Raw genomic sequence first — 25941 nt, forward strand, 5'->3', positions numbered from 1 at the left:
GCAGAGGTCCTAGCAGAAGGAGATTAATTCTCCTGGCTCTAAGCCTTCTCGGAGAAATGAATGCCTTGTGTAACATCTGGTGTATGCCGTCCATTCCACCGGCTGAAAGACAGAAAAATTCGCCTGGGAGACGACGTGCACTGCAGTAAATGGGGTTGAGGGAAGGGGGCGTTTCATATTCATAAAGTGCTGAAGGTTCCATATTTTATATGTTGTTTAATGCAAGTGGTTCACTCAGACACATTTGTTCTAGCTCAGGCTGGAACAAGAAGCGGTCATTTCAGAAGCTTTCGTTTGTAATTCCCTCCTTTCTCCTGCTCCCAAGTAGATGAGGTGGCACCTGCCGCCGGCTGGTGATCCAGGTTGTCTGTGGTCGGTGGGGAGGTGAGATGGTTGGTGGAGTCATCAGTGATCTGTAGACTCTCACTGGTACCTCACATTGCACTCTTCTCGTCGCTCACGCCAGTGTTGCGCCTTGGCCATTCCGAACCCATGGCACCTTGTCGGCACTCCCGGGCTCCCAGGAGATCTGGCCCGGGTTGCAGACGGGGAAGGCCGTTGGCTGCCGCTAAACCTGCACTCTCCCTGATGAATCCTGGTGAAACAGCCTGCCCTGTGCCCTTTCCCTCATTCCCATAATGGGAGAAATAACTCACTGGGTGATGATTTTTTTGTTTTGTTTCTAATATTCTAGTTGCCACCTTAAGATGTTTAAAGTATTTGGGGTTAGAGCAAGTGTTAGCATCTCTCTGGGCAATCAGTAGACCTTATACATCCTAGGAAATCTTTGTAAGTAATTCCCTTGGTCTCAAGTGATTGTCTTCGTGTTGTCTCTTGATGTACACACCCCACAGCTAGTTGTAGAGCTGTGATGACAAGTAAATCACCTTCTCCAGAGTCCTGGCTTCAACAGAGACCAAACCCTACTGACTCAGAGTAAAGACTTGTACAGATACATTTTAGTTTTCATTTATAATCCAATTTTCCTCTCATTTTTTTTCTGGTGTTGGAGTCTCATTTAGAGAACAGGACAAATGATGCTGTTTATCAAAATTGCCTGGGCGTTCTGAGTTTCTTCTCTGCCTCCCAGCCCCCCATAATTATGATCTTTGCAATAGTGAACCAGATCGACAGTAAACAGCGGCTTCACCTTTTGTTTCTTCTTGGCGGCCTTTGCTGTAAGGGAGGCTCTCTCTTGATTGAATTGTCACTGTGGTGTGTGTTACCTCCCATAATATCAGGGAGCTCTTTGTTAGCCCCTTGTGCCCTGTGATGGAAATTTATTTAGATATATTTAGTGTGTGTTGCCATCGAAGGTGGTTTATTTTAATTTTTTTTTTTTTTTAATGATTATCTTGTCTTCCTAACACTGCACCAAAGTTTGTTTTTTGGGGGAAGGATTGTACTGATAACTAGTTTTCTGCATGGATGCAGCAGCAAGTTGCCTTGTTTTCTTGCCTTGTCTGGTGGGTCCTTTGTGCTTTCATGAAATAACTGGTGATTTGAAGACCGGGCACTTTACCCTTTTCTGTAAATTTGAGGATGTTTGAGGCCACACTTCGGCCTGGTCACAGCCCCGCTGCTGCCTTCTCAGTATCCTCACAACCTTTAACAATCATGATCTAGTGAAAATGAGGGAAACCGTAAAGTACACTTGAGACACAGCACTGTAAATTATATTCCTGATCCCGGAAGACTTGCTTTTTATTGAGTCACTCCAGGGATGAAAAAATCATCAGTTCTACCCCTCAGACAGGCCCCTGTGGTGACCTGGGGTGGAAAAACCCCCTTGTTGGGAGATGAAGGTGCTTTTGTGATGGGCAAAATCGAACGAGAGAAGGAAAAAACAGACTTTGAGCTTCCTAGAATAAGAGGGGCCTGGCTTTTAGCCCAGGTGGTTATTCTTCTTCCAAAAGGTCTTTGTCTCTTCTTGGACTCCAGGGCACTGGATAAATTACCAAATTCAAACTGTTTCCTGCAAGTGGTAACTTGGATAAAGTTTGGTCCAGACAATTCCAGTCAAGAACCTATATACATGTGTTAATCTGATCAAGAACCTGTATGTGTGTTACTCTGTTCAAGAAGCTGTATGTGTGTGATTCTGATCAAGAACCTTTACATGTGTTTCGTTCAAGGCATCAGCCTCAGGTATTACACACAGTGTTTGCTATGGGTGTGGCCTAATGTTTATTTTACCTCCACTTGGGGGTTGTGTGCTTCCCTCAACTCCCTCTCTAAGCCAGTGTCCTCTTGAACAGTTTCCAGATTTCTGTAGCCATACCAAAGCCAGGATGTTTTCATTCATTCGGATACCAGTATTTATGGAAGTCTAACTACCTAACTTACCTTAAGTTTTGAAAAAAAAAACTTCAGACTGGGGCCAGTGTAAGATCCCAGAGGCTGGTCTGCAAATCAGGCTACTTGTATTAGTGTGTGAGACCCTGCGTTTAGGACTGGGTGACTTTTCTAAGAGAAATATGGGGGGGTGGGGTGGGATTGGTTCCATTTTTTTTTTTTTAACCTAACTTGGGGCTGGGTGGGGGGAATCCTATTTTTTACAGTATTTTTGTTTTTGTTTTTCTATTAACATTTCCTTTTATCGTTGGATTTTTTACTAAAATTCCTCCTGATATAAAAATTGTTTCTAATCTGGGAATTTGAAATCTTGCTACTTAATGTTGCACCATTTTTTTCCAAAGAGTTTAAACCACTATAATACCAGAACATGGCAAAAAATAATAATGATAACTTAGAGCCATTTCAAGCAGTTGGTGGGCTTTTTTTTACAATAACATCATTAACTGGTACATTAAATGTTCTGAGAGGTGAATGTAACAAGTAGAGGGTTTTATTTTTTTTTTAATGACAATAAACTTTCAAAGAGAAAACCAGCACGTAGTCTGTATATTTTTACTGAAATTATATCCATTGACTTGTATATCCGTTGACTTGATAAATGATTGAAATTTATTTTAGGTTTTCCCTCCAGCAATTGGGAAGGAAGGAAGTTGGGGAAGAGGGAGGGACCTACTAGACATTTGCTCATTATGAAGGGTGAGATACGGAGTGATGTCCAAGACTGACTCTCAGGTTTGTAAAGATCAGTCTAGGGGTGTCGACCCTTAAATGTAGCCAGCTGTCTCCTGGTTGGAGAGGATAAAAGAATCTGATTAAAAATGGAGTAAATAGGGACTTCCCTGGTGGCACAGTGGTTAAGAATCCACCGGCCAATGCAGGGGACACGGGTTGGGGCCCTGGTCCGGGAAGATCCCACATGCTGCGGAGCAACTAAGCCTGCCAGCCACAACTGCTGAAGCCCGTGCACCTTGAGCCCCTGCTCCGCAACAAGAGCAGCCACTGCAGTGAGAAGCCCGTGTACCGCAGTGAAGAGTAGCCCCTGCTCGCCGCAACTAGGGAAAGCCCACGCGCCGCAACTAGAGAAAGCCCGCGCGTAGCAACAAAGACCCAACGCAACCAAAAAATTAAAAAAAAAAAAAAAAATTAAAAAAGTAAATAAAATTGACCTTAGATAGGAAATACCTTAAGGTAAACTGGTCTGATGAGGAGGATGCTGTTCATTGGGTACTCGAGAGCAGGACTTGCCAATCTCACCAAACATCATGGTATTTCCACAGCTCCCAGCGGGTAAAGTGATAAGGCCGCTTGCTGCCACGGGGGACTGACGTCTTGTGCTTGCAACCCAGCTGTATTTGTAACACCCATTGGGAAGGGCTGCTTCATGCTTTGGGTAATGGAGAGGGGCAGTCACGATCTGAATAATTTTTTATTGCAACATAACATTCATACAGAAAAGTGCGCAAGTCTTAATTGTAGAAGTTGTTTTCTCAGTGTGAACACATGCACGTAACCAGCATCTAGACCAAGAGACAGCGTCACCAGCGTCCATGTAACCAGCATCTAAACCAAGAGACAGCGTCACTAGCCTCCACGTAACCAGCATCTAGACCGAGAGACAGCGTTACCAGCGTCCATGAGCTCTGTAGGCTTTCTTCCAGTTACCACTCCTCCCTAGGGTAACTACTAGCCCGACAAGTTTTCTCTGTTTTAATCACCTTAGCCTTCAGGCTCTTCAGGTCTATGGGTCCTTCCATATTTGTTCTAGAAGAGCCAAGTCCTTGGTGTAGGCTAGGGGCTGCTGACCAGGGATGCAAGAGCTAGCAGCAAAGGGTGTGGCTAAGGGGGAGAGGCCCAAAAGCAGACTCAGGTCAACCATCTCGCCTTCCTGTTTGTTACCAAGGCAAACGGGGCTTGCCCTCGACGTTAGTATCTGCCTTTAACTGAGTACTCTTTATACATCAGGCACTGGACTAAACCCTTTGTAGGAGGCGTTTTCTCGCTTAATCCTGGCAGTAATCTGTGAAAGAGTACTAATACTCACAAACTTCAGGCTGGTTTAATACAATCAAGCCAAGACTTAATTCTCCTTTGAAACCCAGAGGTCAGCACTGTGCCTGGTCATAGTAAGTGCTCCGTGAATGTTAGCTGTCAGACAGTGTTAGTGTCAAATGATGGGCCGAGAGAGGCAGACTGGTTAGTAAGAATGGCTCCAGTTCTTGGCACTCTGCCCTTCACCTGCGTCATCTCATTGAAGCCTCATGACAACCCTGGAGAGAATACACTGTTGTTATCACCAGTTTTCAGAGGAGGAAAGAGATTCTGTTAGTCACAGAAGATGGTTCAGTAACTTTTCCAAGGTCACACACTGAGTGGCCGAGTCCACGTCTTTCGGAATCTGAGCCAGCTTTCCTACCTCCTACCCTTTGCTGTCCTTTCCCAACCCCATCTGTTAAAATCACATTCAGCCTTCTCACCTTTCTCCTCCAGTGCTTCCCTGGGAGTTTGCTTTTATCTGTTCTCAACTCTTGGACACACATCCAGGGCAAATTTTAGAGGTAAAAACACTCTTATTTGGTGGGACCCTTCCCCTTGCCGGATAACTCTGGGGTTCTCCCTTGGCATTAGAGTTGAGGAGTCAAGTTCCCGGCCAAGAGATTGTTTCCTTTGAAAAGGCACGAGTATGACAGTTTCACAAAGGAAGGAACCGTTTAGAACGTGGAGAGTAATGGGTCTGGATGGAGCTGACTTTATCTCATAAGCAACGAGAGAGACTTTGGAGGGAAACACGTATCTGTATTTTTCCAACTCACTTTCTTCCTGCCTTTCCTATCATCTGTAAAGTGAGGAGAGGTAGGAGCCCTTGAGAGCTGGACGTCGTACATCATTACTGCGCTCTGGAGGGCAATGGACCTTCCCATGTCGCATCCTGTGGAGTCACCGGCTGGAAGAGCACACACACAGTTCTGTGTCACCTGCTGCAAGCTGCCTGCTCAGCTCCCACCAGCAACCTGGGCAGAAGCAGGAATGGAACCAATTTCTGGTCTCTTTCACTAGTGTTAGAGACTCTCCAAGCCCCATCTTTGGGTAAGCACTTTCCCAGCTTTTAAAAAGAAGGCATATTGGGACTTCCTTGGCGGTCCAGTGGTTTAGACACCGCACTTCCATTGCAGGGGGCACAGGTTCGATCCCTGGTCGGGGAACTAAGATTGCGCATGCCGCGTGGCGCTGCCAAAAAAAAAAAAAAAAGCACTAGATGGAATGAACTAGAAACGTGGGCACCAGCTCACTCTTTCTGGACATAATAGCATGGCAAGAAATATATTAGCTGTAGCAACTTTAGTGTTAACCAGAATATTTTTGTGAATAGCTATGATTTTTAAGACAAAGAGATACATATGTTTAGGAGGACCCCTAGGGGAGTGAGGTAGATAAGATACAGCATAGGTACCTAAGGTGCTTAATCCCTTTACCCATTTTCTCTAATCTGCGTTTGCTCAATTCCCTGGAAGACAGAAATCTATAAAATAGCAGAATTCGCTTTACAGATAGGGGAAGACCAATAATCAGAATTGTAAAGATTCTCTCCCCTGTTTCCCAGGAGCTGGAGACTCAGCAGTCTGTGTTCTGGTTTTCTGTAGGCATCTGCTCTCTCTGTGCCGAAGGTGTAGATGGTCCAGGAGTTGAAGCAGGCAGTATTCAAGAGCCAGCTAGGAGAGCAGTGTCAGGAGGGATCAAGCAGGTGCTGAGGGTGGAAGTACAGCAGCCCCAGGCAAGGCCCTGCAGATAATCAAGAATCCCTTATTTCACCATTGAGTGTTTACGGAAATGCAGTGTGGCGGAGCAAAGGCTTAGAAATTAGTGTTTGAATCCGGCTTTGCTGTTTAACTAGTTGTGTGATCTTGGGCAACTTAATCTCTCTGAATCTCAGTTCCCTCATCTGTTAAATAATATCCACCTCAGAGGGTGATTTTGAGGGTTCTGGTATTAACACATCTACTACTTACTACGTGCCAGGCATTTTACACATATTAACTAATTGAATCCTTATAATCCTGTGAGGTAGGTAGTATTATAATCCTCCTTGTGTAGTTGAGGAAATCGAGAAACATTAGGTAATTTGCCCGAGGTCACACAGCTAGTAAATGGTGAGCCAGGATGCTGAGCCCAGGTGGTCTCTCTTGAGTCCCTGCCCTCGTTCACTGTGCTGTACTGTGAGGTATACATGGCATAGGACTGGACACAGGGAGTGCCCAGTCTATGGAGACTGTCCCTTCCATTGTCATCCTGCTGCCATCGAACTGCTCCCTATCCTTGGGTGTTAGTCTGAGTGCCAAATCCTAAGAGACCAGAGCAATTCCTGGGAAGCTAGTTGAGTGCCAACGGACTGTGAAGATAAAGCTGGTGGCTTTAGAGGTCATGCTAAGCATCAGCTACAAATGGGTTGTGAATACCCATTGTGTTGGGTTGAGAAGGATTCTGAGGCCCAAGTCTGGGTGGAGTGGGAAGTAGTAGCCTAATCATTTACTTTTGCCTGCCATGGGCAAGGGAGCCGATTTATTTGCCATCCCTGATTGAGTGTGACCCCTTCATTTTGAAGATGAAAACATCTGAGGCCCAGAGATGATAATGATTTGCCTAAGGTCATATGGGTAGCTCTGGGCAGTGCACGGTTAGAACACAGTTGGGACAATTATTTGAGTACCTACTTGCATCACACTCTGTGCTCGGAAGCCTGGTGGACAGCCCACTTGATGACCTGGCTAATTTGTCGTCTCAGTGGGTTCATTTTTGCCTTTGTGCCTACAGTAGAGGCGATGGGGCTCTTGCGTTTGTCATCCTGGTTTGGCCACTCATTGACCTTGGGACATTTACTTAATATCTGTGTGCTTCAGTGTCAGGGCATACTCGTCCCAGCGTGCTTGGGACTTTTCTGGGTTTAGCACTGAAAGTCTGAGGAGCCCCCTCAGATACTGGCAAACTGGGGCAGCTGGTCACTCAGTTTCCTCTGTAAAGTGGGGGTGAGAATTGCCCCCGGAGTTCCTTTGAGGATTAACTGATTTATTTTGGGTAAAGCGCTTAGAGGTAGTGTTTGGGACATAGTAAGTCCTCAATACATGTTGTTAATTGTTCTTGTTTTCATTATTATGGGAGCCCAAGGGTCCCTGCCACAGAATGGTTTCCTGGAGAGGTTCATTCTCAGCCCAGACAAGATTGGGAACCCTGCCATGATAATCTGGTCACCTGTAGCCAATTGCTTGGGATGTTTTTTCTTCTACTCGAAACAGTCAATAATCATGAGCTTGAGAATGTGACAGTCATTGCATTCAATTCAGATGATTCATTATGCAGCATCTATTGCATGTTACCTAGTGTACTAGGCTGTTTTTGGGGATTCAGAGACAGAAGCACGGTTCCATGGTTGTCAGTAATTCTAGTTCAATGTAATAGGTGTGGAGAATGGACTGGAATGGGGGTGATGGAGAAAATAGCAGCAGCTGACATTTATTGAGCATACGGTTAAGGCTTCATGTGCACCATCATTTATTATTCATTGTAATCCTGTGAGGTTGTTACGTGTCTACATTTTACAGATTGGGAAGCTGAGGTTTTGAGAGGTGAAGAAACTCGCCTCAAGTTCAACCAACTCAATTCCAAAGCAGGTCTCGCTGACCCAGAGTCTATATTCTTATTAACCATGAATGCTTTGTAATTTCTTCTGAAAGAAAATAAAATTTGAGCTTGGCCTGAAAGCTAGGTTGGCCTTGAGCAGTGTCCGTGGCCAGGAATAGGAAATCACATAGAGGAAATGGTTTGAGGGAAAGCACAGAGGTGGGACGGCAGGGGCATGTTTAAAAACTCAAAGAAGTGTGTGTTCAGCAGTCAATCTGGATGAATGTGCTTTGAACTTTAAAGCCAGTTTGCTCCCCAGCCCCGTATCTTTTTGTCCTTCCACACCTGGGGCTCACCTTCCTATCCTTTCCGCCTCTCTAGTTTTCTCCCTCTCCCTGGCCCAGCGTATTCCCCCCGCCTCCCCTTTTATATCGCCAGTGCAGTGGCTTGTGGCAGTCCTGCGGTGACGCTTTCCAATTTCACACTTACATGCTCCTGAAAGTATTGGTAAACTAACTCGTATGTAAAACCAATAAAGGGCAACAGCACACGTTCCTGTCAGACAGTAATTTTGTTTGACTCCCTTTTCTTGTGCTTTGATCCCCCCTTCTTCCCACAAACATGGTGCTTTGACCTTACCAGAAGTGGAAACGTTCAGGAATCCAAGTGTGGTGGAGCCCTGTAAGCATACGAGTAGTAGGAATGAATAAGGGCTTGTGTTGATCGAGCACTTACTCTGTGCCCAGGCAAGTGCTAAGTACTTTCCATACGCTGTCTTATTTAATACATTCAACAACCATGAGAGGTGTGTCTTAATGATTCTCTAATTTTACAGATGAGGCAGTTGAGGCTCAGAGGAGAAAAGTGTGTTCACCTCTGCACCCCATTCATACGTTTCCTTTTCCCGTTGGCTTTCCCTATTGCTAACACAGACTGCCGAAGTATAGAGGATGCTTAGATGTCATCTGAGTCAACCCCCTCCATTTTTCACACCTGGAAACAGACATTGACGAGGGAAGGGACTTGCCTAAGATCACACAGCCGATTATTGGTAGAGCAGGAGCTAGAATTCAGGTCTTGCAGCTCTTAATCCAATGACTGAGAAAAATCCCAGTCTTAAGGCTGAAGGGCATAGACTCAAGCCTTGGGTTTGAGGTTTAGCTCTGCTGCTTACGAGCTGTGTGACCTTAGGCAGGTCACATAACCTCTCTGGGCTCCAGTTTCCTTATCTAGAAGGTGGAGATAATAATAGTAGCCACCTCAGAAGTTTATTGTGAGGATTAAATGAGGTCATGCAAACAAAGCAGCCAGCCAGTGACCCTCATGCTTGAAACAAGCCTTCGGTTGCCCTAATGCTTTAGAAAATGTACCCCACGTTGCCAACTGCCCATGTTAGGGATCATTGTTACTTCAGTTGTCATCTACCCCACCTGCTTGGGTCCCATCGTGACTTGAGGCTAAACCCACAGCAACCTTGCCCATGGCAAGCCAACAGAAACCGCTAGCCACAGACCTTGAAATTCAAAACAAGCAGGTGTCCAGGCCTCTTTCCTTCACCATATTAACGCCTCACTACAGAAGAGTTTGAATTGTTGCCACTCTGGCTGTGCTGAGAAACCCAACGGACTGTGAGCCAGGGAGGAAAGGGCCTGGATCATTTTTTGTTTTTCCTCCAAATTCCCAGGGACTAGTGTACTGTAGGCACACATTAAATGCTTATTGAATGAATGAGTGGTTGGCTATTGCCTGATTTCTCATTGCAGCATATTAATCTCTTTCTAAGATCAAAGTAGTGCACGTGCAGTTTAGAAAGTCAAAGGATTCTACAAAGTTGGCCACAAAACACAGTAGTCCCGTTTTCTCCTTCATTTCCCCTCCCAGAATCAACCAGCTGATTATTTTCATATTTAACTTCTATCTCTGTCTCCTTGTTACCAATGCTAGATATTTCTGTTCTAGGCATTCTCTATTAAATTCCCACTGTGGAAGCCATCCCCTACTCCCCCAGAATATAGTTCTTTCATAATTTTGATTAGGTCAGTATTCAGTGTTTACATTGATATGACTATATAAATGCTAGTCAGAGCTGAGTCATGTTGTAAACGATGACTGCTTTTTCTTTCCTGGACAGTGTTCTCCCCAGGAGTCAATAATTATCTTGTTCTTTTTTTTTTAATTTTATTTATTTATTTATTTATTTATTTTATTTAGGGCTGCGTTGGGTCTTCGTTTCTGTGCGAGGGCTTTCTCCAGTTGCGGCAAGCGGGGGCCACTCTTCATCGCGGTGTGCGGGCCTCTCACTATCGCGGCCTCTCCTGTTGCGGAGCACAGGCTCCAGATGCGCAGGCTCAGTAATTGTGGCTCACAGGCCTAGCTGCTCTGCGGCATGTGGGATCTTCCCAGACCAGGGCTCGAACCCGTGTCCCCTGCATTGGCAGGCAGACTCTCAACCACTGCGCCACCAGGGAAGCCCTATCTTGTTCTTTAAAACAATTTTGTTGTTTGCTTGCTTTTCTGTGCACTATTGTAAATTCGACCTCAAAGCCTTGACAAGTGTCTCAGTTCCTCCCAATACATTGCGATGCGCCAGGTATTCCGTCCATTTCATCACTCTGAAAAAGCATCCTCCCTGGGGACCTCTGACCTCCACTCTGGACTGGTTGCCCGCAGCCTAGCACACAGTGGTCCCTCTGGGGTCCCGCTTCACCACCATCCTGGAGCTCCCCATTACCTCTCTTTGGGTTTGGATCTCCCATTTCTTGTTTCTCTTGTCTTCCTATTTCTCTGCTTCCTCCCCCATTTGGGTAAAACGCATCTTGCAGTAACTTACCAAGCGTGATTCAGAACACTTTTATTCTGTTCCCTTCACTGATGCTTTGGCTGGTATAACTACGTTTTTCATGCCCAGAATTTAGGCCTATGTATTTCCAGAACTGAAAAGGCCTGCTAAGTACTTAGCACTTAACCGTATTTCAAACAGCCCCTCCCTCCCTTAACCTCCATTTCTAGAGGTTCCCTGTGCTGCTAATTCATTATTTTCAAGTTCTTCACTGTCAAGTTTTAAAATTCAGGATTTTTTTTTTTTAATTTACTTTTCAGCTTCTAAAATTTGGTTGTTTCTTCTCCAATGTTTTCCATTCTGGAGGGTTTAATTCTGGCTTGGAAATCATTTGCCTTCAAGAATTTGAAGGCACTGTTTATTGCTTTCTAGCTTCCAATGTTGCCCTTGAGAAGTCTGAAGCCATTCTGATTACTGAGTATTTGACTTTTTTCCCCAGCTTTATCACGATATAATTGATATATGACATTGTGTACAAGTTTAAGGTGTCCAACATGATTTGATATATGTGTGTATTGTGATGTGATTACCAATAAGGCTAGTTAACATATCCATCATCTTATTAGTTACCATTTTGTGTGTGTGTGGTGAGAACTTTTAAGGTCTACGATCTTAGCACCTTCTAAGCGTGCAGTACAGTATTGTTAACTATAGTTACCATGCTGTCCATTACATCCCCAGGCTTTACAAAATAAACTGGAGGTTTGTACCTCTGACCACCTTTGCCCATTTCCCCCACCTCCTAGGCCCTGCCTCTGGCAACCACCCGTCTACTCTGTTTCTATGAGTTCATCTTTTTTAGATTCCACATGTAAGTGATATCATACAGCATTTTTCTTTGTTTGACTTATTTCACTTACATAGTGCCCTCAAGGTTCATTCATATTGTTGCAAATGGTAGGATTTCCTTTTTTTTATGGCTGAATAATATTCCATTTTGCATATATACCACATTTTCTTTCTTGTTTTACTTCTCTTTTTTTTTTTTTGTGGCTGTGCTATGTGGCTTGCGAGATCTTGGTTCCCCGACTAGGGATCAAGCCCAGGCCCACAGCAGTGAAAGTGTGGAGTCCTAACCACCAGACTGCCAGGGACTTCCCTGTACCGCATTTTCTTTATCCATTCATCTGTCAATGAACATAGGTTTTTCTCATGTCTTGGCTCTTGTGAGTAATTCTTCAGTGAACACAGTGGGGTGCAGATATGAGATAATGATTTCATCTTCTTTGGATATATACCCAGGAGTGACATTGCTGGATCATATGGTAGTTCTATTTTTAATTTTTTGAGGAACCTCCATACTGTTTTCCATAGTGGCTGCACAAATTTACATTCCCACCAACACTACACAAGGATTCCCTTTTCTCCATATCCTGGCCAACACTTGTTAACTCTTGTCTTTGTGCTAATAACCATTTTATAAGTGTGAGGTAATATCTCGTGGTTTTGATTTTCATTTCCTGATGATAAGTGTTGTTGAGCACCTTTTCATGTGCCTGTTGGCCATTTGTGTATCTTCTTCATTTATTTATTTATTTATTTTTGGCTGTGTTGGGTCTTTGTTGCTGTGTGCGGGCTTTCTCTAGTCGCAGTGAGCGGGGGCTACTCTTTGTTGTGGTGCACTGGCTTCTCATTGCGCTGGCTTCTTTTTGTTGTGGAGCACAGGCTCTAGGGCACATGGGCTTCAGTAGTTGTGGCGCATGGGCTCAGTAGTTGTGGCTCACCAACTCTAGAGCGCAGGCTCAGTAGTTGTGGCACATGGGCTTAGTTGCTCCGCGATGTGTGGGATCTTCCCGGACCAGGGCTTGAGCCTGTGTCCCCTGCATTGGCAGGCGGATTCTTAACAACTGCACCACCAGGGAAGTCCCTCCTTGGTGTTTTGAAAGTTCATGACAGTAGGCTCTGGCGTGGGCCCATTGTGCTAAGTGGTTAGTTGGCTTTTTCAATTCTGGAAACTTAGGTCCTCAAATTCTGAGAATTGAAATACACATATACATAAATATACACATACACACATACCTATTTCATGGATGTGATAGGCAGCCTCCAAGATGGCCCCAATGATCCTCATCTCCTGATAGTCATACCTTGTACAGTTCACTCTCATGATTGGACCAGGATTGGTCTCTGTGACCAATAGCACACAGTGGAAATGATAATAATTCACTTCTGAGATAGGGCTATAAAAGGCACCGTGACTTCCATTTGGCCATGCTCTCTCTTTCTCTTGGATCACTTGCTTTGGGGGAAGCCAGCTACCATGTGAAGAAGCCTGATGGGGAGTTCCATGTGGCAAAGAACTGAGGCCGCCTGCCAATAGCCAGCTAGCAACTGAGGCTTCTGCCAACAGCCATGTGAGTGAGTCACTTTGGAAAGAATCCTCTAGCCCCAGTCCAGCCATCAGATGAGACAGCAGCCCTTGCTGACAGGTTGACTGCAACCTCTGAGGAGACCCTGAGCCAGAACTACCCCACTAAGCTGCTCCTAGATTCCTGACCTTCAGAAACTAGGTAAGAGAATAAATGTTTGTTATAAGTTTCTGTGTGGTTGGGGTAATTTTTTTTATGCAGCAGTAGGTAAATAATATAATGCATGATTTCCTCCCCTCCATTTTTTCTGTTCTTGCATTCAGTGATTCCTGTTACTTGGATAGTAGACTTCCTATAAGAGTCTTTAAATTTTCATTTCTTTCCTATTTTCATTTATCTTTTTACTTTCTATTCTGGGCGATTTCCTTAACTTTATTTTCTAACCTTTCTATTGAGTTTAACTTTTGCTCTTTTCATTAAAACAAAAAATATTTACTAAGAGCTATTTTTGTTTTCTAATTTTTCATTCCCTCTTTTTTTTTTTTTTTTTTTCTTTTTTAAATGTAGGACCTGGTTCTGGAGTCCTTTAGTCCAGAGACCTTTAGTTTTATCTTCTCTAGAGAAATCTCTGGTCTCTTGCCAGGTTGGGATCTTGGCAATCTTGCTGCATGAAGTAGGGAGACAGATCTGGGGAACTCAGAGCTTCTTAAACTGAATTTCAACCATTCCCACTGCCTTCACCTTCATTTCTAGGGGTATCTTCCTTTCTGATTAGGTGCTGCTAATCCATGTTCCTCTGCTTTATCCACTGCTGGCTTAAGATTTTGTTGTGTTTTTTTAATCTACATTCAGCTTCTGCAATTTGTGTTTTTCCTTGCCTATTCTCTCAATTCTGGTGGGTGTAAACCCTAAAACAACAACAAAAAAAACACCTCTGTAGTTGTCTTCATGGGATTTCATGGAAAAGAGAAAAAAAGATATGTGTATTTAACCAACCCTCTTTACCTCAACCCTTCATGCCTTACCTGCCCCCACCTCTCTCTGGGACCTTCTGTGACTCATTGAGCCTCTTACTCATCAAGACAATGAAAGGGACATTGGCTTTCTCCCTGTCACTGTGGTTCTGAAGTCACAGTCAATGAATAACTGCAGTGGGAACACTAGCAGGTCATTTCCAAATAATCAGTCTGTCCATACTTAACTGCATACCTGCTGGTTTGTGCCTGAAGACACGTCAATGGCCTTTAACTGCAGACTTTAACTTCAGAGCTGAGTGTCAAGATTTAAGAGGAGGGGGACTTCCCTGGTGACGCAGTGGTTAAGAATCTGTCTGCCAATGCAGAGGACATGGGTTCAATCCCTGGTCTGGGAAGAGCCCACATGCCGCGGAGCAACTAAGCCAGTGTGCCACAACTACTGAGCCTGCTCTCTAGAGCCCGTGAGCCACAACTACTGAAACCTACGTGCCTAGAGCCCATGCACTGCAATGAAGAGTAGTCCCCGTTCACCACAACTAGAGAAAGCCCGCGTGCAGCAACAAAGACCCAACACAGCCAAAAATAAATAAATTATTTTAAAAAAAAAGGTTTAAGAGGAGGAATTTACATACACGTACCTTGGAGGTCCGAGTATGTGTATATAACACAATGCCAGTGGGTTTCTATGCATATATGTGCACATACACACATCTCAAAAATGAGCCTTCTTGCCAAACAAAACCCAGCTTTGGACTGTGGGTGAAATGAGAAGCGTGAAAAATGTTTAGCCTGAAGTTTGTTTAAATATTCATGACGTCTTCAAAGCAAAGCTGTTGGGAAGACTAAGCCACCTGGAACACAGCTGGGATAGTACAATGAGACATCTTGAAAAAAATCATAAGAGTCCTATGCAGGGCTGAGAAGAATATTCAGAGGTGATCTAGCCCGGCCTCCTACTGCCTGCTGTAATAAACTATTTTGGGTAAGTCATGCTCATCATTAGCAAGATCAGATTAATGTTTAGAAAGTGTAGTACTGTTTTGTCAGTTTGAAGATAATTATATTTTGGGTTATACAACTTACTTGGGGTAACAAATTCCATTTATCGACTCCCTATCCTTCCTCATGAGATTCGGTTTTAGAGACGGCAGTTATGTGGCACACGCATCATTGTTCTCCACTTTTGTACCCATGACAGACATTACTAATCAGTATGGCCCTCATTCTCTCTAGGTCCACATGTGAAGTCTCATGATCCTTTTCCATTCAGTGGCCACCAGCAATTGATTGGGGGTGGGGTGAGGCGGGGTGGCAGGCACACAAACCAGATGAAACGTAAAGGCCATTTCTGGTTGGGTCTTTTATCACCAGTCTCAGTTGAACATGCTCCTGTTCACAGTACTTTATCCAGAAATGATCTAGGCATGATCCATAAAGAACACACTAGGGTAGAATTTTGGCTTTGTGGCCTAAAATCACTTTAGCAATTTTATTTTTCCTTTTGGTATCTCACACCTCCCATGTTTGTCTTGGGTTTTGATTTAAATTCCAGGAGTTTGTGTTTATGCAGTCAGTTTCTTGAACTGAATAGCTTGCTTTATCCTGTTACACATCATCATCTTTTTATTCTAAACGACGGGTCAGCAAACCATGACCCGCGGACCAAATCCAGCCCGCCACCTTTTTTGTGAATAAAGTTTTATTGGAACATAGCCACACCCATAAATTTACACATTCTCCAAGACTGCTTTCGCATTAAGGCAGAGCTGAGTAGTTGTGACGGAGAATATGTGGCCCACAGAGCCAAAAATATTTGGCAAAAAGACTCGGTGGGCTTCCCTGGTGGCACAGTGGATGAGAATCCACCTGCCAATGCAGGGGACACAGGTTCGAGCCCTGGTCTGGGAAGATCCCACATGCCATGGAGCAACTAAGCCTGTGTGCCACAACTACTGAGCCTGCGCTCTAGAGCCTGCAAGCCACAACTACTGAGCCTGTGTGCCACAACTACTGAAGCCCATGCACCTAGAACCTGTGTTCCGCAACAAGAGAAGCCACTGCAATGAGAAGCCCGCGTACCGCAACGAAGAGTAGCCCCCGCTTGCTGCAACTAGAGAAAAGCCCGTGCGCAGCAACGAAGACCCAACACAGCCAAAAATAAATAAATTTAAAAAAATAATAAAGTGCTTAGGTGGAGAAGAATATTAAAAAAAAAAAAAAAGGCTCATTGGTACCCTCTGTGGTTGCAAACTAAAATTAGCAGTGGGCATGGAGCTGACTCCCTCAGGGTAATTGGTGGGCCGTGGAGGTGCTGGCTCCTGTCGATTACTCTAAGATGTTTTTTACCTCAGTCTCCGTCTTTGAAATGGGGAAGAAAAATACCTGTTTTTACATCTTCCAATTTTCTGAGTATATGAGATTTCAAGCAAGAGAACTTGCCTTGAATGGAGGTTGCAAAGCAGAAGCCTGTGGGTAAGCTCCAACCCACAGGTGTTCTCTCTGGCTTACACAGTGAATTGTAAGCAATTGAATTAACTAAACATTCTTTTTTTTAATTGAGAGATTTTTGAGCGCCTCGTGAGTAGTTAGCTAGCTTTGTGACTGAGTTTGTTGTCCTACGTGGACACAGTGGCTGGAGTTGAGTAGAAGCTTCTCCCTTTAGACAGCACACACTCTCATGGTAACCCATCATGCCTTTTATCTCCCCAACACTGAAGCTGTGTCAGTTACTATTTAAAACGTCCCATTTCAGTCATTTACTCTGCCCTCTGATCCTTGTAGACAGTTGAACTTGTAACTTCCACATCTAAGCAGGAGAGATTTTCAGCTGGGTATAAGGAAGGACATCATCTACGAGATGAAGCACACTTTACAACCATTTGAACTGAATTGATAGAAAACCTTAACTCCCTAATTCTATGCATTTTAAAGGAACTTTTCTTTAAATCAGGACATTTAAAATAAGAATATGTGAAAGAAAAGCTGTTTTTAGTACACGTACATATATAATTGTGCACTGTGATGCCCACTTACTGAGGGCAAAATGTTACCTCTGTAAAGTTATGGCGGAACTCGTAATATGTTCAAATCCTAGCTAGGCTCACTGAGAGGTCAGCTGGTACCTTGGACAGCACCATCCCAAGTCTTTGGTGTGAGTTTGTTCTGCAGGGGAAATACTGTATCTAGCACCCACTCTTAAAATTCCAGCTAACTCTGGACTCTTATTTTTTAAATACTTGTAACTCCTATAAAGAGGAACAGCAAATAAAAGAATGGGTAACTATCAAAACCAGAGTCTTCAGGACATTTTAATTATTTCCTTTATGTACCTTTTTAAGGTTTATTTACTGCTTATGTTAAAGGCCTGAATGGTGGCAGGGGGTTATTTCTTCTTCCTGAAAGCTACAAAGCATTTGCTCTTTGCTTTCTGCACTGTTCTTTCAACAGTGTCTGGCACATAGTGAATGGTCAGTAATGAAAGCTTACCCCTCCTATGGTGACATTTACAGTTGCTCATCTCAGTCACAAAAAAGCAAGGTGCTAATGGGAAAGGGGTGGAGCATTTGATCCGTTTGTGGAAAGTGTGTTTTGTTTGGGCTTTCTGAAATAGGCTGCATTACCTCCCCTTGCCAACTTTGTTCACAAGTGGAATGAGTGAAATAAGAGAATCAAGTCTAGCATCCTCCCCGACTCCCGCTGTACACATGCACACGCACACACACTCGCGCATACACAATGCATTTCAAAGTGAACTCCCCACAAAATACACAGCACATTGCCCTCAACACCAGAGTCATTCCTTGAGTCTACGTCCTTGCTCATACTTCATATTTCACGACCCATTCTTGGCAGCAAAGTTGACAGTACTTAGATCTTGTGCGGCCAAGAAGAACTCTCCTTCCCCACCACACTACATATTAATGTCATTTCTCCTTCAGGCTCTCAGCACTTACTCTCTGTACTCCTCATTCGTCAGGTAATCACGCACATCTCTTGTTCTGTTATTTAAATCTGGTATTTAACCTTTCCTGTGTTGCTTTCTTTATCTCTCTGCCTGGTTATATGCAAACTGCATGTAAGGAAAGGTAGATATTAGCATGATTCCCTGTGCATAGTAAGTTTTTTATTAGTCTACCCCAGAAGCATGCCTTGAGACAAGATTCAGGTCTAGTTAGTTTATTTGGGAGGTGATCCAGTGTAGCTCAATGAGGGAGTAGGAAAGTGAGATAAGCAAAGGAAGAAAAGAGAAGGGTGTGATAGGGATTGGTTCACCACTGTGGGCAACTGGGGACCTTCTAAGATAGGTTGGTCCAATAGAAATATATATAATGCAAGCCACAAATACAAGCCACATGTGTGATTTAAAGTTTTCTAGTAGCCACATAAAGAGAAACAGATGAAATTAACATTAGTAACATATTTCATTTAACCCAATATATCTTTTTTTTTTTTTTTCGGCCACGCCCCAGGGCATGCAGGATCTTAGTTCCCCGACGAGGGATCAAACCCTTGCCCCCTGCAGTGGAAACGCCATGTCCTAACCACTGGACCGCCAGGGAATTCCCAAACCCAATGTATCTTCCGTATATAGTCAATATAAAAATTATGTGTTGGTTGATTGAAAATCTCTGGATTTCTGCCATGGCAGCCTTTTCTCCTTAGTTTGGGTGTCAGCATTAAGGACTGTGTTGTGTGGTTACACAGGTTGAGCACTGCATGACTCTTGGGGGCAACACTCACCTAGGCTTCCATAGACTGCAGTGTACCTGGTGCCCCTAAAGTTGTGCAGTGCCCAACCTGCACAACTCCTCATGCGAGGGCTGTCAGCCTCTTACCTCTTATTACCATGCTCATCACTTTGGAGAAAGAATAAAGGATTGTTAGAGCAGACATAGTTCACTTGGGCTCAGCTACAGTATTCTTTTAAGGGTCACTAAACATTTCAAGCACCTGACACCATTTCCTTGCAAGCCAGCATCATGAGTAATCAACAGAAGCCAGCACCTCCAGGGCCCTGTAATTGCTCTGAAGGAGTCAACTTTAACCCCACTGGGAATTTTAGCTTGCCGTCTGCAGAGGGTACCAATGAGTCTTTTTGCCAGGCACCCTTAACAGACATGGCTTGGAAGTGGTTCACCCAGACTGGGGCTGGAAGCTGGGAAAGAGCAACTCCTGTGGCTCAGAGCTTCCTCTCCAGGGCTGGGCTTCCTCACTCCCTCTTTCCCAGACCCCTCTTTCTCTACCAGGCTTCCTCACCTCAGTCACCCCCAAGGTGTCTGGCTGCAAGAGTCAGTGAACTCTGGATGCCTAAGGTCAACCTTTCAGTCACAGAGGGGCTCTGAGTTGATTTCACTCCTGTTTCATTTGTTCCTCTGTGGTGGCAACAAACCATGCAAGTGAAATCAAATTGGCCTTATTGGTAGCATCTAGAAAAAAATATTCAAAGGCGTTTGCAGGGAGGTAGTGGTGGAATTAATAGAACACAGAATTGGAAATCAACTCAGAAATCAAGCACTGCAGCCATTTCTTGTTACACATGATGTGCAGGAGAATGGGAGAGGTTTCAGACTCATTCAGGGTTACACAGTGGGTTAGTGGCAGAGGGTTAGATTCTCTGTGGAAGAGACTGTCTTATTTACCTCCCCAGTGCATTGTGTCTGGTACACAGTATTCAGTAGATGTTTGTGGCAAGAACTGATGCATTTTTACAATATCTGGATTACCTAGAGGTAAAAAATACATACATTTCCTCCCTATATATTTGTGGAATGCGTGTGTATTGATTTTGCAAACCCAGCATTCATTACCCTTCCTGCTTATGGTACATCCCTCCCCAACACTGCGGGGAGCCATATGATCCAAGTATGGCCAATCCGAGCATTCCGTTTCCCTAGCCACAGTGATTTGTTCAACGATCAACATGTGGTCCAAGCCTGACCAGTCACAGCGTATGCAAACTCAGTTCTGGGGATTTGTTTTGGTCCTGCTCTCACCAGCAGGGGAGAGGCAGCCTGAGAATGAAGCCAATACAGAAGAAGGCAGAACTAAGGGCTGGAGAAAGCATTGCCAAGTTTTGGTGATGGCATTTGACCACCAATATCCATGTGTATCCAAAGTCTGTCCCTGGATTTTTCAATTATGTGAGCTGGATATTCCCTTCTTTTTTTTTTTTTTTTTAAATTTGTTTATTTATTTATTTATGGCTGTGTTGGGTCTTCGTTTCTGTGCGAGGGCTTTCTCTAGTTGCGGCAAGCGGGGGCCACTCTTCATCGCGGTGCGCGGGCCTCTCACTATCGCGGCCTCTCTTGTTGCGGAGCACAGGCTCCAGACGCGCAGGCTCAGTAATTGTTGCTCACGGGCCTAGCGGCTCCGCGGCATGTGGGATCTTCCCAGACCAGGGCTCGAACCCGTGTCCCCTGCATTGGCAGGCAGATTCTCAACCACTGCGCCACCAGGGAAGCCCTCCCTTCTTTTTAAAAAACAAAACAAAAAACCCGAGGTTTTTGTCATTTGCATCTGAAACCAAATGACAAGTAAACTAGCTTAAAGCACCAATGGAACAACGTACAGATTAGTTAGTACCTCCAACATCTCCTGTTGTTTGGATTTTCACCCTTCCATGAGCTGAGGGAAGGTGGTCCCTCCCTAGCCTTAGCGGGTAAACTTTGATGAGCCTAGACTTGACATAGTGATTTTATTCTCCTGGTGGATGATTGCTTTAGGCATGAGTAGGTGATGCAAACCTGGTGAAGGGAGGGAGGTTTCCTGCCTGAATTCTGGCATAGATTTTCCTCTTGAGGACAAAGAAGTAAACTGTCCTTTCCTGCCTTTGTACATGGCTGTGCAAGGATGTGATGACTGGATCTGAAGCTGTCAGCTTGAGGCCATGAAGAGACAAGTCTGAGGATAGGAACCAGAGTATTAAGGGTTATAACGCAAGGAGATGGAAAAAACCTGTGTCCTTGGTGGTATCATTGAACTACTAAACCTCATTATTACCGGACTTAAAAATTTGAGATGTCATTATTTTTTCATTTGGCATTCTGTTACTAGCAGCCAAAAGCAACTTGATTGGAATAACTGTTTTTAATTTTTTAAGTTTTTAAGTTTTATTTATTTATTTTTGGCTGTGCCACGCGGCTTGCGGGATCTTAGTTCCCCTACCAGGGATTGAACCCTGGGCCATGGCAGTGAGAGCGCCAAGTCCTAACTGCCGGATCACCAGGGAAGTCCCTGAATAACTGTTTTGTAGGTAGAAAAGAGAAGTGAGAACTTTGGAATCTTACAGGGAAGACCCGTATGTAAAATAATTGTATGAGGAGTTGCCCTTGAAGAAGTGGGTATGGAGTGCTGAAACCTTGCCCACTTGGACTCCAGTATTTTCCCTTATGACAGGACCCAAGTTGCCTCTGGAATCCTGTGCCTCTGCAGAACAGAGTTTGCAGTTTGAAGACTGGCTTAAAGGCTAACTTTTAAACTAGAACAAGATGTCTCAGCCTTGGCACTGTAGATATTTTGGGCCATAATTCTTTGTTGTGGGGGCTGCCGTGTGCATCTAGGACGCTTAGCAGCACCCCAGGGCTCTACCCACGAGATGGCAGTAGCACCCTGTGCCCAGTCGTTTCCAGGCGTTGTCCAATGTTCCTTGGGTGGAAAAAATGTCACTAGGTGAGAACTTCTAAACCAGAATTACTCACGTCTCAATTATTTTAGAACAGTAAGTTTGCTGTATTGTGAGACAGTCTTGAGGTATCATTAAAAACAAATGAGGGGCCTCCCTGGTGGCGCAGTGGTTGGGAATCCGCCTGCCAATGCAGGGGACACAGGTTCGAGCCCCAGCCCCGGAAGATCCCACATGCCATGGAGCAACTAAGCCCGTGCGCCACAACTACTAAGCCTGCACACTAGAGCCCATGAGCCACAACTGCTGAGCCCACGAGCCACAACTACTGAAACCCGTGAGCCTAGAGCCCATACTCTGCAACGAGAAGCCACTGCAATGAGAAGCCCGCACACCGCAACCAAGAGCAGACCCCACTTGCCGCAACTAGAGAAAGCCCGTGCGCAGCAACGAAGACCCAACGCAGCCAAAAATAAACAAATAAAAAATAATTTATAAGAAAAACAAAAACAAATGAATTACAGAAAATGACAGGAGATGAGGAGGATGTGGAGAAATTTGACCCCTTGTGCATTGCTGCTAGGAACATAAAATGGTGCAGCCTCTGTGGAAAACAGTTTGGTGTCTCTTTAAAAAGTTAAGTATAGAATTACCGTATGATCCAGCAATCCTAAACTCAGTTCCTAAATGTATACCCCAAAGAATTGAAAGCAGGAACTCAAACATATATTTGTACACTAATGTTCATAGCAGCATTATTCACGATAACTAAAAAATGGAAGCAACCCAAGTGTCCACTGGCAGATGAATGGATAAGTAAAATGTGGTCTCTACATACAACGGGAATGTCATCCAGCTATAAAAAGAATGACGTTCTGCTATATGCTACAATATGGGTGAACCTTTACAACATTATGCTAAGTGAAGTAAGCCAGACACAGAAGGACAAATGTTATGTGATTCCACTTATATGAAATATCTAGAATAGGAAAATTCCCAGAGACAGAAAACAGAGTAGAGGTGACCAGGGGCTGGGGGGAAGGTGTGGGTACAGAGTTACTGCTTAATGTGTACAGAGTTTCAATTTGGGGTGATGAAAAGGTTAGGAACTAGATAGTGGTGATGGTTGTGCAACATTGAGAATGTAATTAATGCCATCGAATTGTACACTTAAACCTGGTCACTAACCTGGTCGTAAAATAGCAAACTTTACATTACAAATACTTTTTTTTTTTTTTTTACCACAATAAGAAAGTAAACAAAAAAACTTCAAATAAGTTAAAGTCAAACTTTTGCCAAGTCCTGTACTGTTTGGTGCAACGCATGACCAAGATGCTGTGGCCTGTGATGGAACATTTGAGGGGAAGGAGTAGGTGGGATCTGGGGACTCTGACCATTAGGGTTAGCGTCTGTGGAGTTCTAAGACATCCGTTCTAGAAGTGCAGGTTCTGTTGAGTACTCGCCATGTACTAAGCTAAGGTCTTCACACAAATCACCTCACTTAACTCTCAAAACAACCCCACAAAACAGTCCAGGTGCTCCTATTGCTCCCCTGTATTTGTGATTAAACCGAGGCTCAGAGAAAGGGGTAGAGACCGTATTCCATCAAACTGAGGTGGTCGGGTTCCATATGATCCCATGCTTTTAACCATTGCACTCTCTTTTGCTGAGATTTGGAGCCAAAATGCTTACCGTTGGATTAAAAAAACCTATTTTGAATATTTACTTAGTCAAACAGTAATAAAGTAGAAGTGAAATCATTAGTGGCTCCCAAGTGGCCCTGCTCATTCTGACTATCCAGTTTTTTGTGTGTTTTTTTTAAATCTCATTCCACGGAAAATGTGTTTTCCTCTGAACAATGTCACTTAGATCAGAGAAGCACTTTTCCCAGGAGGGAGGCTGAAGCGTACGGGCATTTCCATGGGCCAGGGCGCACCTCAGATGTGAATTTACAGTTTCCTGCTGGGGCTTAGATGGCCATATCCACATTTTCTTGTCAGTCTTTCTGCCTTATTGGGGAGTGGATTATGGCACTTAATGATTTAATCTGTGTGATCTCTAGACAAAACACGTCTCCACTTTGCTGCCAGGAAAATGTTAATTTATTCTGCTTTTGGATCTAGAGAGGTAAATGAAGTGATTGACAAAGCAGTGTGTGTGTGTGTGTGCGCGCACGCATGCTTGCACATGTGTGTGTGCTGATACACAAGGATCTGCGCGAAGAGAAGCAGATGTGGCTTAAATCTAGGGGTTTTAAGTGGAAAGTTGTTGAGTCTCCTTTCAAGGACTACAGCCTCCCCTTCCCCAAAATTGTGTGCAGAACTTTGCGTCAAGGGCATGATTATTTTTTTGGAGGTCGCACAACACAGTGTTCGTCAGAATCTCAAAGGGGTTTTAGAGAATGTCAGTCTGTAATTTTGTGTTGCCTGTTAGCTGGCACGTCTTTCGCTTTGAAGAGCCACAATCATCTTAGGTACAAGAGGTCCTTGATATTTGAGAAGCATCTTTATCTAGGTAAGGCGCTGAGCTATGGGAATTGTTATCATTTCGAGCTTGTTAAGTTTGAAGCTTGAAAAAGCCCAGCCAGATTGATATAAACTGCGGCAGGATGAATCTGAGCGTGCCCATCTGCGCCTCCAGCCGGCTGTCTCCTTCTCCTTCCAGCTCCTTCCCCTCCTTCTGTTCCACTGCTCCAGCCCCTGCCCACTTTATGTGCTCCAGGCCTGGAATCACCATGGGGAATGGAAAGACCAGACAGTTTCACTTTATTTAACTCGTGTCTGGCGCATAGTAGGATTTTTTTTTAAAATGGTAGTTAAAAAAAGCACACCCATCCAGATCTCTGGGAAAATTGTTATTTGTTCCGGATGTAGAACAAGGAGATTCCCGTTCTTCTCTTAGGCAGAACCCAGAGACAAACTCAGGTTTTACACATTTATGGCAAATGGGAAGCCGTCAGAATGTGAATTTCTTTACTTAAAAAACAAACAAGTACGATTAGCTGAGTATTCAGCACATGCCATGCTCTGCCTGTGATCTTGTGCAATATCTCCATCAGTCATCACAGAAGTCAGGGAGGTTGGTACTCTCAAAAGCATGTTAGAGACCAGGAAATTGAGGTTTACAGAGGTGAAGCAATTTGCCCACGGTCAGAGCGACAACAAGCATCAAGAGTCAGGCTTTGAAAGCCCACCGTTTCCATGATGCTCAGCCAGTTCACGTGAACCTCACATTTTCTCATTTGATGAGGAAATATTTCCTGTGTGAGAAGGACCACAACCTGAAGATTAACGAATGGTATCTATTCCATGGACGTGTCTGTCTGTAATTCGCTTGGGTTTAAGCAGTCCTTCTCAAATTTTACTGTGTATACAAATCACCTGAGAATCTTATGAATGCAGATTCTGAATCAGCAGGTGGGTGAAGCCTGGAGTGGGGCCCAAGAGGCTTATTTCTAACCAGCTTCCCAGTGCTGCTGCTGCTGCTGATCTATGAACATTTTGAGTAGCCGGGAGATACAGCGTTTACAAAGGACTTGCTCATATGTGATCTTATTTGATCCTCACCCAAACCCTGTGAGGTATCCATTATTATTTCTGCCTTCGAGATGAGGACACTGAGAGTCTGATAAGAGATAGCTACCATTTTCAAGTGTCAGGCATTTCTAGAGACACGGTTGCAAACAGGACAGATACGGTTCTTATTTAAAGACACTGACAGTCCAGCAAGGAAGACTCCGAATCATCAAATTGGAAAAGTTCTGAGTGCCTTCTTGAATGTTGGGTTCTGGGTGTTTCCATTCATCATAGGAGGGAGCGAAGCAGGCTTGGAGCAGGGGAAGATGATGTATTCGGTCTTGAACATTGTGCTGACATCCTGGTGTAGCTGTCTGGTAGGCAGGTCTGGGTCTGGAGTTTAGGAGAGAGACCCAGGTAAGGGGAGTTGAGAGTTTGAGAGCCATCAATGCAGAGGCGTTAGTTGAAGTCACGAAGATTAGATTCAGGATACAGAAGAACGGGAAGCTGCCTAGAAGAGTTTAAATCGTGAAGAGCTTAGAATAGGCTCCTACAATAGGAACCTGCCTGGCCAGTGATTATGGATTGGCAGAGGAAGAGGGGACCACGAAAAAGACCAAGAAGCATCCACCCAGGAGGCAGGAGGAAAGCCACAGAAGCTGAGGGAAGAGAGAACTTCAAGGAAGGAGTGGTTCATCACTGATGATGGGAT

The 25941-nt window shown here is 44.3% G+C and overlaps 1 protein-coding gene across 17 annotated transcripts in view; it reads left to right on the forward strand.

Moving 5' to 3' along the window:
• SUDS3 (SDS3 homolog, SIN3A corepressor complex component) overlaps positions 1-25941 on the forward strand; it is a 384413-nt gene that overhangs the window by 38887 nt on the left and 319585 nt on the right. The window contains exon 14 of one of the 17 annotated variants that reach the window (XM_082355971.1): positions 13063-13278. The exons of the other annotated variants lie outside the window; for them this stretch is intronic. Coding sequence (XP_082212097.1) covers positions 13063-13111 — 49 coding nt within the window. The 3' untranslated portion in view covers positions 13112-13278. Of the gene's footprint in view, positions 1-13062; positions 13279-25941 lie in introns of those variants that run through there. 17 annotated transcript variants of the gene reach the window in all.

Source organism: Balaenoptera borealis (assembly GCF_965194805.1).
Source record: "Balaenoptera borealis genome assembly, chromosome: 14".
In the NCBI taxonomy this organism is placed as follows: Eukaryota; Metazoa; Chordata; class Mammalia; order Artiodactyla; family Balaenopteridae; genus Balaenoptera; species Balaenoptera borealis.